The sequence below is a fragment of the Loxodonta africana genome, chromosome 15, assembly GCF_030014295.1.
Source record: "Loxodonta africana isolate mLoxAfr1 chromosome 15, mLoxAfr1.hap2, whole genome shotgun sequence".
NCBI classification, from domain to species: Eukaryota; Metazoa; Chordata; class Mammalia; order Proboscidea; family Elephantidae; genus Loxodonta; species Loxodonta africana.
This window is the reverse complement of record NC_087356.1, coordinates 47,860,884-47,875,370: the sequence shown is the minus strand read 5'-3', so window position 1 is coordinate 47,875,370 and position 14,487 is coordinate 47,860,884. Positions and strand designations below refer to the sequence as shown.

Below are 14,487 nucleotides of genomic sequence, written 5' to 3'. Positions count from 1 at the left end.
TTACATCCTCTTTGGGAAAGTGTCCTGGAAAGAGAGTTTGAGCTAGACTGGTAGAAATTAGCTTCTGTTTTTTTTCTTACTTGACTTTTAGTAGGTGGAATCTGGCCATTCAGACCGGAGGTGACACATAAAGAAATATCCAACTGCAAAGTTACAGTTTCCACTCACCTTGGGCTCTAACTTAGCTTTTGCTTTGAACATTCATTCCTTTAATTCTTTCCCCACAGGGCTTCCTCACTTTATGAGGCAGCCGGAGAGCATGAATGTCACCAGAAACACAGCCTTCAACCTCACCTGTCAGGCTGTGGGCCCGCCTGAGCCAGTCAACATTTTCTGGGTTCAAAATAGCAGCCGTGTTAACGACCGGCCTGAAAAATCCCCCTCTGTTCTAACTGTTCCGGGTAAGTCCATGTTGTATGCTTAATATTTCTCTTTTTTTGCTGATAACGGAAGGGATCAAAAGCTTCGGGACCCCTGCTTTGTACCACCGGGGGACAACAGAGAAGGATGAAAACACAGGTATGGAAGCGAGGTTAGGGGACCAGGTAGATGGAAAGGCAGCTGGGAATCACAGGCTCAGGGGACCCCACATGGCAGGGCTTGGTAGTCAGTAAGTGCCTGTCAAGGATGTCAGCAGTTAAGTTGGTTAAGTAGCCAGAATACCCAAGTCTGGGCACTGGGAATGTACAGGCACCTCCCATTGCAGCTGTGGGTTTGTTGGCCTTCCCCCTCTTACACTTAAGGACTCGTTGATGTAAAGACCTCAGTGAGGCTTGACAGCAAGGAAAGTACGTTTGTCACTGGGAGCTATTGTGGGAAGACTGAATCATTGTGGGTTTGTGGCTGAATTGACATTCCACGGTTGTCTTGATTTCTATCCAAATGGAAGTATCCTGCCTTTGTTTCTGCTACTCCAGGGACTCTGTTCTTCTTAACACCCGTGCTGCTAAAACATGGGCTCCACTTTGGTTCCTCTGACTGCATCTATCAGCAACATCTAGTATGGTTAGCCTCCTTCCTTTCTTCATGCATTCAGCAAGTATTTCAGGAGGGACTGCTGTATGCTAGAGGCTCTTCTAGGCACTGCGAGCACAGTGGGAACTTAGGAAAACATTGTCATCTTGGCCTTCTTCCCACTTCACTGCTCCTCCCTCACTGTTTCTTTGTCCTTGGTAGACATTCAGAATGTCGGGGTACCTAGGGCACAACACTGGGCCTGTTTCTTTTCACCCTGAGCTGCTGGGTGAGTTCCTCTGGACATGGCTTCAATACCGTCCGTGTGATGATGACCTCTAACTTTATATCTCCAGCCTTGACTTCTCCAATGAACTCAGATTCATGTATCCAGCCACCTCCTTGACATTTCCGCTTGCTGGGTATGTAATTAACCTGAAACCCGTTGCTGTCGAGTTGATTCTGACTCATAGCGACCCTATAGTAGGACAGAGTAGAACTTCCCCATAGGGTTTCCAAGGAGCACCTGGTAGATTCGAACTGTCGACCTTTTGGTTAGCAGCTGAGCTCTAAACCACTGTGGCTGAGAGCTCAGCGCTGGTACATTAAAAAAAAAAAAAAGGCATCTTAAAATGAAACTCTTGATTTTCCTTTCGACTTGTTCCACCCCCAGAATTCCCCATTTTAGCAAGTGATGCCAATATTTGCCCATCCTTCCTTTTTCTCGTATTTCACGTTGAATTCATCAGCAAGTTCTGTCAGTTCTATGTCCACAATGTATCTGAAATCTGTTTCTTTCTGTCTCTGTTGCCAATGTCCTGGTCCACGTCACCACCCACTCTTGAAAACACTACTGCAGTAGCTTTCTAACTAGTCTCTTTGCTTCCAGCCTTGTACCTACTCTAATCAATTTTCCTCAGTGCAGATCACGTCGTTTGCATGCTGAAAGCCCATTAGTGGCTTCCCATTGCTTTAGACTGTGACGCAGAGTCTCTCCGGCCCTTGTCCACAGGCCCAGATGCCCTGGCCCCACTTGACTGTAGCCCTGTCCCAGCCCACTCTTTCTCCTTCCTGCTTATTCAGCTGCAGTCACACTGATGTTGCTTCACTTCCTCAGAAATATCATGCTCACTCCTGCCGCAGGACCTTTGCACTCTCTCTTCTGTCTGCCTGTAAGGCTCTTCATCAAGTGCCTTTTGTCCCATGATACAACTCAAATGACACTTCCTCTGAGAAGGCTCCCCTGACCACTGATAGCTGTTTTAGGTCATCCCAAACCCTCTGTTTACTCCCAATCACGTGCTCCTTTGTTTTTCTTTTATTATACTTGTCACAGTCTCTAATGGCCTAGTGCTGCCAAAACAGAAATACCACAAGTGGATGGCTTTAACAAAGAGAAATTTATTTTCTCACAGTCTAGTAGGTTACAAGTCCAAATTCAGGGCATTGGCTCCAGGGGAAGGCTTTCTCTCTGTGTCAGCTCTGGAGAAAGGTCCTTGTCCTCAATCTTTTCCCCTGGTCGAGCAGCTTCTCAGGCGCAGGGACCCCGAGTCCAAAGGACACACTCTGTTCCTGGTGCTACATTCTTGGTGGTATGAGGTCCCCAATTCTCTGCTTGCTTCCCTTTCCTTTCATCTCTTGAGAGATAAAAGGTGGTGCAGGCCACACTCCAGGGAAACTCTCTTTACTTTGGATCAGAGAGGTGACCTGAGCAAGGCTGGTGTTACAACCCCACCGTAATCCTCTCAACATAAAATTACAATCCCAAAATGGAAGACAAGCACACATGCCCTAACCAAGTTGACACATATTTTTGGGGGGGACACAATTCAATCCATGACAGTCTCCTTGACTCTGTTCTTTCAGAATGTGCTCAAAAAGGGCAAGCACCCTGGCTCTCCTCTTCACTTCTGCATTCTCAGAGCCTGCGGCACAGCCTGACTCACAGTAGTCCTGAGTCAGGGTTTGTGGAGAGAATGGATAAACAAGTAGTGCCAGCCAGGAGGTATTGCCTCTGGATCACTCTTTTAAGTCCTGACTTCAGAAGGATTGTTGTGGCTTTCTCTGCCTTCACCTGAGATTTCTTTGAGTTTCTCCAAGGATTTGATAATCAAGTGACTTCATTGATCAATTAAAAAAATATACTCTACCCTCTCTAGAATGGTTGCTCTGAGTCCCATAAAAAAGATTTTTTTTTCATTGAGGTAAAGCTGACATATAATTAAATTTATAGAGCTTAAGTGTGCAATTCAGTGAATTTTGATAGTCGTATACACCCATGTAACCACAACTTCAATCAAAATATGGAACATACAAAGTCACCTCAGAAAATACCTTCATGTTCTCCTCTAGTCAGGCTCCACTTCCTACAGGCAAGCAACACTGTTCTGATTTCTGACATTATAGACTAATATAAAAATTTCTGACATTATAGATTAATATAAAAAATAAGCAACTGAGAATACCGTCAGCTGATTGCTATGTAGAAGATTCAGTTTGCAAATTGAGCAGTACATCATTTACAGAGTACATCAGGGCTCTGATTAATTAAAACTTTCAAAGTGCTTATATACAGTTTTCTCAAACTTTGAAAAAATATTTTGATGAACTGATGATTATGTCAGAATACACAAATCTTACGAGAGCAGTATGTGCTCAAACATTATCAAAGCTTAAATAGAAACGTCGATAAGAAGCACAAGATCAGTGAGCCATGGTTGCAAGACCTCTGGAGTCTTGGAAACAGGACATGTTCAGTAATCTTTGTTTCCTGAAAAAATAAGTTTCAAGTGTTTCAGTAAGTCTGATCACCTAGATATAGTTATATGAAACCGGACAAGCTACTTCTAAAGGTTAGTTATATTTTAAGGCATAACTATAGGCATTAAAAGGAGCTCTAGTGGCACAGTGGTTAAGTGCTTGGCTGCTAACAGAACCCACTTCCATGAAGATTACTGCTTTGAAAACCCTATGGGGCAGTTCTACTCTGTCCTATAGGGTCACTAGGAGTCGGATTTGACTTGATGGCAATGGGCTGGGTGGGTTGGGTATAGGCATTAAAGATTATTTTAGTATGTAGTTTTTTTTTTTTTTATAACAACATTTAACAAGGTAACCCTTAGCGTCATGGATAAGAGAACTCTTTCTGTTTTTATAACGCAGAACTTGTAGTTTTATTTCATATTAGTGTTGCCTGTTGTTGAACTTCAAATAAATGGAATTATGGAGTGTGAACTATTTTGAGTTAGACTTCTTTGGCTCAACATAATGTTTTTGATATTCATCTACTGGTATGTTGCTGTATGTACCACTGATGTATTATTTTTTTATTGCTGAGCAGTATTCTGTTTTATGAACGTACCTCAGTTTGCCCATTCACTCGTCTGATAAACACTTGGGGTATTTATGGCTGTTGACTATTATGAGTAAAGTTGCTATGAATATTTGTGTGCAGATCATTTTGGGAACATATATTTTGATTTAGTCTTGGATACATACCTAGGAGAGGAATTGCTGGGTCACGTGGAAGGTGTAGAAACCCTGGTAGTATAGTGGTTAAGAGCTCAGCTGCTAACCAAAAGGTCGGCAGTTGGAATCCACCAGGTGTTCCTTGGAAACCCTATGGGGCAGTTCTACCAGAGTAGGGTTGCTACGAGTCAGAATCGACTCAAAGGCAGCGAGTTTGGTTTTGGTTTTTTGGCGGAAGGTGCATGTTTATCTTTTTCAGAAATCGCCCAGCTGCTTAGCAAAGTGGTTTTGTCATATCACATTTGCAGCAGCACTGGGTGGGAGCTCCAGTTGCTCCATCTACATGCTTGCCAACACCTAGTATGATCAGTCTTTTTAATTTCAGATGTTCTAGTGGATGTGAGTGATTTTAGCATTTTTTTATGTGCTTGTTGACCAATCACATAGCCTTTTTTGTGAAGTATTTCTTAAGGTCTTTTACCCATTTCCATATATATCTTTGAATCAGCTTGTCAATTTCTAGAAAAATGCCTGCTGTGGTTTAGTTTGCAATTTATTGAATCTGTAGCTCAATTTAGGGGGAATTGACATCTTAACAATATTGAGACTCTCAATTCATGAACATTTTATATCTGTCCATTTATTTAATTTTTCTTTAATTTCCCTCTCAATATTTTATAATTTTAGGTGCAGAGGTCTGGTATGTCATTTATTATACTTGTTTTAAAGTAAAATGTATGTTTTTGATGCTAGTAGCATGTTCAATTTCATTTTCCAGTCATTTACTACCAGTACACAAAGGTAGATATTTGGAGGTCCATCTTATACCCTATAACCTGCTAAGTTTACTTTTCAGTTCTAATATTTTTTTTTTTTCCCAGAGCCTTTGGGTTTTCTGTGTAGATAATAATGTCATCTGCAAATGGAGACAGATTTACTTCACTGTTTCCATTTTTTAAACCTTTTATTTCTCTCTCTCTTTTTTTTTTTATTTCACTGGCCAGGACCAGTGAAAAGAAGCCATGAGAGCAGCAATACCTCTCTGCTCCTGATCAACGAGTATGACGTTAATTGTGGATCTTGTAGATGCCCTTTATTAGGATGAAGTTGTCTTCTAGTCCTAGTTTGCTGAGAGTTTTATTTTCTTATCATGATGGTTGTCAGATTTTGTTAGATTCTTTTTCTGCATCTACTGACATGATCGTATACATGTATTTTTGTTTTATTCTCTTAATATGATGAATTAATTGGTTGATTTTCAAATATTAAACCAGCATTGCATTCCTGGGGTAAGTTTTACTTGGTCATGATGGATGGTGGTAGGTTCATTTACTAATATTTATTTAATGATTTTTAAATATGTTCACAAAGGCTATTAATTTATAATTTTCTGTTCTTGTAATGTCAGTTTTTGGTATCCTGGCATCATTGACCTCCTAACACTAGTTGGTAGGTGTTTCCTTCTCCTGGTTTCAGAAAAAGTTTGGTAACATTGGTATTATTTTAGAAAGGCATGTGTAACGTTCAGTGAGGGATGTCACCTTTTGTGTTTTGGACACTGTATTTCTGGCAATGTAGTCAAAGTTTGCATTATGTTTTTGATCAAGGTTAATGTGTTGGTTAATCTTGAGCTTGAGGTTAACTGAAATCTCTAGGTTTTTTCCTCATTAACTGCTGCAAAGCTAAGGCTCTCTTAAATAATAATTTTTTTGTGTCTTGTATTCTTAATTATTTTTGGAATGTCAGTGGAACATTTGACATTTATTCTTACTCAAATTTAGTTAATTGTTCCAACCTACTGATGCCATTTTGAATCTTGATTCTCTCATTGGATTAGCAAGTCATCTCCCTGTTTTGTGCCGAGTGCCTTCTTTGTCTCTTCCAAGCCACTGATGGAAACGTGGGTTCTAATCTAACCAAGGCAGAACGTAGTGGCCTGTTAATAAGGATAACCTCTGAGTGGACATCAGTACATTAAATCGACACTCTTGGCTACGCTTGTTCCACCAGTAGTAAATCTGCCTAATTTTATTTTTTCTACCACCTATTTTTCTGTTTTTCTCAGAAATTAGAAGTATGTTTTTCTTTCTTTTTTTTTTTTTTCTTAAAGTTATAAGCATGTTTTTGTAATAGGGTTTGCAAATTCTTTTAAGATACCCAGGGCTGTTGTCTCTCAGCTTAGAGTTCTGATTCCTTTCTAAATGACCTGATGAAACCTTATAACAACGACCTATTTTAGATTTATAGTTCTTTACAAGTTATGTTTCACTTCCCTCAGTTTGAAGAATTTTTTCCTTTGGGAGAGACAATAGAAGTAAAATAGGAATTGGGCTGTTTCATAGCCCAATAGTATACTTTTTATTAAATAACCTTTATTGTGGTAATGGTTACACAAAGCTACACATGTGGTAAAATTGCATAGAGCTGCAAATGACTGCATGTGTAACTAGTGAAATCTGAATAGGCTCTGTGGATTGTACTAATCTCAATTTCCTGGTTTTGCTATTGTACTATAATTATGCAAGGCAACAACATTGGAGGAGACTGAGTGAAGGATACATGGGACTTCCTAGTACACTCTTTGCAACTTCTTTTGAGTCTATTATTATTTCAGAGTTAAAAGGTAAAAATAACCTTTTTTTTTTTTATAATTGTGAAGTTATTTTGTGGTTAAAAATGTAGAAAATTCAGAAAAGTATATTTATATCTTATTACACATTTCCAGTTGCAATGATACACTAGTGTTTCCTTTTAGTCTTTTTCTATGAGTATATAAAAAAAAGTATATATATATATATACATATATGTGATTTTTTTCTTCAAATTAGAATTATAACACATGTGCAGATTAATTTCACCCTTTTATTTTACAAGTTATATGTGACTACATATTCATTGTAAAACATTCAAACACTGTGAAATAGTCAAACATATTAAAGCAAAACATGAATGTCTTCCTTTATTCTCTGCACTTTCATTCCTCTGTGTAGAGGAAACCAGTGCCAACCATTGGTTCACTTCTTCCAAGTCTTTTCTAGTCCTGTAAATACACACAGATTGCCAAAAAACATAGATCTTTCCACATAGGTACTTAGGGGCCTGCTTCATTGTTTGTGACAATTTCATAGTTCTTCATTGTGTGAATGGACCATGAATTATTTAACCAATCTCTTGTTGGTGAACATTTAGGTTGTTTTAATTTTTTCTGTTACAACCAGTACTAGCTCACATATTTTTTGTACCCACATGTATTTCTTTTGGAAAGATTTTTGAAAGGGAGTTAAAAATCAAAAGATGTGCGTGCTTCAAATTTTGATATATTCTTAGTAACAGTGTTTATTAAATGTTTGTTTGGTGGCAGAGATGGCATTGTTGTTGTTAAATGCCATTGAGTTGGTTTTGACTCATAATGACCCTGCAGGACAGAGTATTACTGCCCCATAGGGTTTCCAAGGAGCAGCTGGTGGATTTGAACTGCGCTCCTTTTGGTTAGCAGCTGAGCTCTTAACTGCTATGCCATCAGGCCTCTAGAAATGGCATAGTTGGTGCTATGAAGTGAATGCCTGGCCATGTAATTGTGTTCAAGCTAGAAACCTGGTATTTATCCAGATTCTTCTCTCTTCTCCATCCAACACTTAGTCACGAGGATCTGTACATTGTTCTTCTCAAGCGTCAATTGTGTTCATCTATTCCTTTGCATTTCTCTGATGGCCTTAATTTAGGCTTTCCTGGTTAATCTCCACGAAGGCTGTAAATCTTTATGGAAGCAGACTGCTACATCTTTCTCTTACGGAGTGGCTGGTGGGGCCCCTCATATGTTGAAGTGAAGCAGTGAGTGTCTTGAAATTAAGCCCAGAAGTTAACTTCTCTGATGATCCCTTCTACTGAGAAAATACTAAGTAAAGAAGTGGTTTAAAAAGCCCTGATTGTTTGGATTACTTTGAACAACCATATTTATTTCTGAACAGGAAGGTCATAAACTTTTCCCCTTTTGATGACAGATGTTTCCCTCTATGATGCCAGAATTGATTTAAGAGCCATGAGCAAAGTCCTTTGAAGGGCATTATTCTGAGTGAAAAAAGCCAATTTCAAAGGTAACATGCTGTATGATTCCATTTATATAACATTACATAACATTTTCAAAATGGCAAAATTATAGTGATAGAGAACAAATCGGTGGTTGCCAGGAGTTAAGATTGGGGGAGGGTGTGACTGCAAAGGGGTAGCAGGAGGGAGCTTCTTTTTGGTAATGGCACAGCTCTGTATCCTGACTGTGGTGGTTACACAAATCTCTACCTGTGTTAAAATTTCGTAGAACTGTACACTCCCCATCTTCTCCCTCCCCCAAAACTGAATAAATCTGAATAAGGTCTGTATCTTAGCTAATAGTATTGCACCATCCTGAGGTTCACCCTTCAGTCAAACATTAGATAGGCCCACGAAACAAAACGAGACTAAACTTGCACACCAGCCCAGGGGCAAAGACGAGAAGGCAGGAGGGGACAGGAAGGCTGGTAACAAGGAACACAAGGTCGAGAAGGGGAGAGTGTTGACATGTCGTGGGGTGGCAACCAAGGTCACAAAACAATATGTGTGCTAATTATTTAATGAGAAACTAATTTGCTCTGTAAACCTTCATCTAACCAAAAAAAACCAAACCCACTGCCATCGAGTCAAATCCGACTCACAGTGACCCTGTAGAGTAGAACTGCCCCATAGCGTTTCCAAGGAGCGCCTGGCGGATTCAAACTGCCAGCCTTTTGGTTAGCAGCTGTAGCACTTAACCACTACGCCACCAAGGTTTCCAAACCTCCATCTAAAGTACGATAAAAAAAATAGCATTGTACCAAAGTCACTTTCCTGATCTCGATCCTTGTACTGTGGTTACATAAGATCTTATTTATCATGAGGGAAGCTGGGTGTAGGTGCACAGGAACTCTGGACTATTTTTGCAACTTCTTGTGACTCTAGAATTATTTCAGAATAAAACGTTAAAACGGAGTATTTTGTTATGGGCAAAACCAAATCCCAATATAAAGAGCAGAGCCACAGATAGAGTGTGCTGCATGCCGTTTAATGGTGGAATGCGCTAGGAGGGGAATGGTTAGGATCCCCAGCCTCTGTGTGTTAGACTGCTGCAGCTTGGCTGTTGTCTGTCCCTGGGCAAGTTACTCAGTGTCTTTATATAAAATAACAACAGTGTCTCCTTTACAGGGTGTTCGTGAGGATTCAGTGAAATGATGCATATAAAGTTCTTGGAACAGTGACAACACATAGGAGTTAGTCGAATGTTACCTGTTATAAATTGTTTGTGTTATTTTATTTGCAATAGTTACTATCAATTTTGAGATGCTTTCCTATTAACTGTGGTGGACTTGTGCTCATCTTTCTGTGTTTTATTTTTTTTAAAATATTTTGCATTTAAAGCCACGTTTAGAAAATAGCTAAGCTTTTTTTTTTAGTTAGTTGGATATAGTTATTATTCATTTTAGTGATAACAGTAACAATAATAATATCCAGAATTTATATAAAGTCAGTTCATAATTCTCACAGTATTTTTTATAAGATTTACATTGAGCATCATAGCAAACTGTTAGGTATTTTTAATATCCATTTTACAGATCAGGAAAGTATTTGGAGTAATTAAGGGGCTTACTTGCTTCAGGTCTGTTCTTCACAGGGCAACTGGAGCAATCTTGATGACATACAAGTAAGATCGTGTCAGTCCTCTGCCCAAAGTTCCAGGTTTCCCATCCCAGTCAGAGGAAAAGGCCAAGTCCAGTTCTATCTGTTCCTCTGCCTGGAACCTTCTCGCTCCCCTCAGTATCAGCCTGGACTATTCCTTCTCTCCAAGCCCTTCCTCATGGGGCATTTCTCAAGAAGCCACCTCTGACTTCCTCTTTAAAGCTACAACCTACTTCCCCACGCACACCTGACCCCTGATCCTTTTGTATTTTTCCATAGTACTTAGTACCTCCTGATACAGCATGCAGCTTACTTTTTTATTAAGGATATTATTAATTGTCCTCTTCCCTTCATGAGAATGTGAGCTCCATAAGGGCAGGGATCTTTGTTTTATTCATGCATATGTCCCAGGTGCCTGGGAAAGTGTCTGACACATAATTACTCAGTAAATATTTGTTAGGAGTCCCTGGGTGGCACAAATGTTTAAGTGCTCAACTACTAGCCAAAAGGTTCATGGTTCGAACCCACCCAGAGACACCTCGGAAGACAGGCCTCGTGATCTGCTTCCAAAAAGTCACAGCCTTGAAAACCCTATGGGGCAGTTATGTTCTGCACACATGGGGTCACCGTGGGTTGGTATCAGCTTAATTACAACTAACAACAACAGCAAATATTTGTTGCGTGAACGAATATTGAGTTCCAAGTTAGCAAGCTACTTCGCTTATGCAGAATATCCTTCTATTTGTTGCCTTTTTTGGTAGAAAGATGGACACTAGACAAAAATAAAAGGACAGAATTGTTTAGCTAGTTAACTTGCAGGATTGCTTAATTCAGAGCTCAAAGGATTGGCCTAACTGCCCTTAGAATTCACTTCTTCAGCAATTCTGATCGTCCTTCCTTCAAGGGAACATGCCATTACTTTATGTTCCTTAAAAATATCTTTCAGACCTTGTGTCATGGGCTCTCTTTTTTCAAACAAGCAGAGGACCAAGTAAGTAGGTTGTGAATCATAATTGCGTGGGGTGAAAAGGAGAACAGTTTACTGTGGGAGGAATGCCCACTAGGAGAAGACTCAGCTCAGGAAGACCCTGGAGCTGCAGTGCCAGGGGCATTCAGGATAGAGTGGGTGGTAGGATTATTTTCTCCCTGGAAAGCCACAGGGGTTGAACTGTATAATTCAGGGTCTATTTCAGTCTGGTGGTTATTGTTCGTCCATAGAAGAGCAGAAGGTGATAGGGAGCTGTCTTTTCCTACTGCACGCTAGTTGCTGTATTCAATCCGGGCTTATAAATTTCAGTCTCCAGTTGGGAAGAAAATAGTATTATTAAACAAACAAACTGGTACGTTGGGCCCTTTAACTGAATAAACAAAGAAGACTATACTTGCTCTTAGTTGCCCATCTAGTTTTAGAGAAAGTTTTTAGTTTGAACAAATTAGAAGATTGTAATAGTTTTCACCTTCTCTCTGCTTACATCCGTTTGGCCTGTGGGCATTAATCATTTTGGGCCATTGGGAAAAATGGCTATAATGAATGGCTTGGTGACTTTTGGGCACCCCTGCATTGGTATGGGTGCCTCATCATGCCATAGTATTTGTTACAGATTGTTTTCCTGACCCTGTGTGCACTTAGAAAAGAAGCATAAAGAGGAAAAATGACTTCCTGCTTAACCTAAAATAATGACCCACCATAACCAGTTTCATCCTCAGCATGGATAGACCTTATAGACCTGAAGTACCAAACCAAAAACCCACTGCCGACGAGTCGATTCCAACTTGTGGTGACCCTATAGGACAGAGTAGAACTGCCCCATAGGGTTTCCAAGGACAGCCTGGTGGATTCAAACTGCTGACCTTTCGGTTAGTAGCCACAGCTCTTAACCTCTCCTCCACCTGAAGTACAGTAGAAGCGAGTTGTCTTTCTTTAAGATCTTTAACTGGATAATGGATCTCAATGAAAAAAAAACCTTGTTTTATGATAGGACTGGCTCTTCTGGTTTGAAATTCGATTTGTAGTTTGTCCTCACCTGTTTCCTAAGAGTTTTTACAAGAGTAGTTGAGTTCGAATGACTGGTTTTAACCTGTGAATGTCCACTTAGATATACAAAAAACGTAAGTGATCTAGCAACTCCCTCTGTCTTCTGATTGAGCTAAAGCTGATTTTTCTAGATGTAAGTCAAATTTTGCACATTTATGGAGTCTGGTGAAATAAACATCTCTTCTGGGAGCTTATGATCTGGAAGGTTAAAAGTGACGATGCTGCATGAAAACCCAAGTGTCAGAGGCCCTGCTATGAAACAGTGGTCCACAAGTGGGCTTTGAGCACAGGGATCAATGTCTTTTTGTGAGTGTGGTGAAAACATATGGATAATAATACATTTGCCATTTCAACCACTTCTATGCGTACAATTCAGTGGTATTATGTTTACAATGTTGTGCAAGCATCACCATTATTCCATTTCAAGGTTTTTCCATCATCCATAACGGAAGTTCAGTATCCCCTCAGCAATAACTTCACATTTTCTCCTCTCACCTACCCCTGGGAACTACTAATAAACTTTAATCTCTCTATATTTGCCTGTTCTTTATATCTCGTGTAAGTGGGATCATATAATATTTGTCCTTTTGTGTCTGACTTATTTCATGCGGCATGGTGTTTTCAAGATTCATCCATATCATAGCATGTATCAGGACTTCTTTTCTCCTACTAGCTGAGTAGTATTTCATCATATGCATGTACCGTGTTTTGTTTATCCATTCATCTCTCGATAGGCATTTAGGTTGTTTCCACATTTTGGTTATTGTGAATAGTCCTGCAATGAACATTGGTGTACGTGTATCTGTGTGTGTCCTTGTGGTCAGTGTCTTGATCCTCAGCCTGTATGTGTCATCACCTTTTCTAAAATCAGTGTCTGATAAAAAGCTCGAAGTCCAGATGCTTTGCCAGTTCTCCTTTTCACCTCCTGTCTCCCTATCATCTTTCCCTCACTTTACAAAAGGAAAAAGATACCTCTCCCACCTATGTGCAATCACTATCGGGAAGAAGTTCTCAGATGCATTGATCTCAAGATCCTTTGAGCCCAGTTTTCAAAATTATTGAGGAGGCCCCAGCCTGAGTGTAGCATTTGTCATGCAGGCATACATCCTGGCACAGCCTTTGTGGGCTGATGCCTACTGGACTTCCCAGAGCAGCTTTGCTTCCCTTCATTTTTTAAGTATTTAGTTACTCCATTAGTGAAAAGCTTTGCATTTAAAAATATCAGTTGGAAAATTTCCTATGCAATAGATTGATAGAAGAAAACAAAATAAGCTTTTCAGATAAGAAGCAAATATTTTCAAGAATTATATCTAGCTAGTTGTCTTTCTTCAGTTCGTGATGATCAGGAATAGATTACCCAGTAAGCAAGGTAAGCATGTACTTAGGGCATCAACAAAACAGGGGCACCAGTTGTCTAAAACAAAGACCCATAGATGCCAAGCAGACAGGACACAAGGAAAAGCAAACACCACAGTGGAAGGGAAGGGGCACTAAAATAAGTTGATACTAGCTCCAGTGTGTGAGAATGTGCTGGCCAGAAATAAAGTTCACTCAGGGTCACAAGGTCACCCACGAAGAGGCGCTTTAAGGTACGAAGCCCCTACTGCTTCAGCACCTTTGTCGACATCTGTCTCCTGCTGTCCCCACCCTTATCTTGGTGGGTCTTTTGGGAATATACTATTTCTAACAAACCAGGGGTGAGGGCGGGCTGTCTAGTCTAACTCATGTACATTCACCCAATATGCAACTGGATCCAACAAGAGCGGTTACCTGGCAAAGATGGATCATATTAATAGATAACGGGTTGCTGATCAGTTTTGAGAGAACCGTCTTGTACATACATGTCTACTTCAGCCAGGAGGGCCAGCAATTCTCTTTGCCATGATACGAACACAAGGGTATGCTTTAGTGCACGTCCTGGTAAACTGTTGGAAACTCCAGTCCCAGGTAACTGGCAAAATCAAGGAAACTTGGATAAGTCAACTATTGCAATAAATTCAGTCAAATTACTTTAAAATTGTATAGCATATATGGACACTGTTTTGTCCTAAGTTTTATTTTATTTTTTAATTTTATTGTACATTAGGTGAAAGTTTACAGAGCAAATAGTTTCTCATTCAAAAATTTATAGATAAACTGTATTGTGACACTGGCTGCAATTCTCACAATGTGTCAGTGTCTTCCCCCTTTCCACCCTGAGTTCCCCGTGTCCATTCCTTCTGATTTCCTGTCCCTTCCTTTCTTCTCGTCTTTGCTTTTGGGCAAGTGTTGCTCTTTTGGTCTCTTATTCTTGATTGAACTAAAAAGCACTTTCCTTGTGTGTGTTATTATTTGTTTTATAGGAC

General features: G+C 40.0%; 1 protein-coding gene across 2 annotated transcripts in view; it reads left to right on the top strand.

Moving 5' to 3' along the window:
• The window catches only part of MERTK (MER proto-oncogene, tyrosine kinase), a 157,084-nt gene that overhangs the window by 36,752 nt on the left and 105,845 nt on the right, over positions 1-14,487 (top strand). For both annotated transcript variants that reach the window (XR_010317984.1, XM_023557033.2), the window contains exon 4: positions 228-401. Coding sequence is in view for 1 of the 2 variants with exons in the window: in XM_023557033.2 (XP_023412801.1) it covers positions 228-401 (174 nt within the window). In the remaining variant the exon portion in view is untranslated. The remainder of the gene's footprint in view (positions 1-227; positions 402-14,487) is intronic.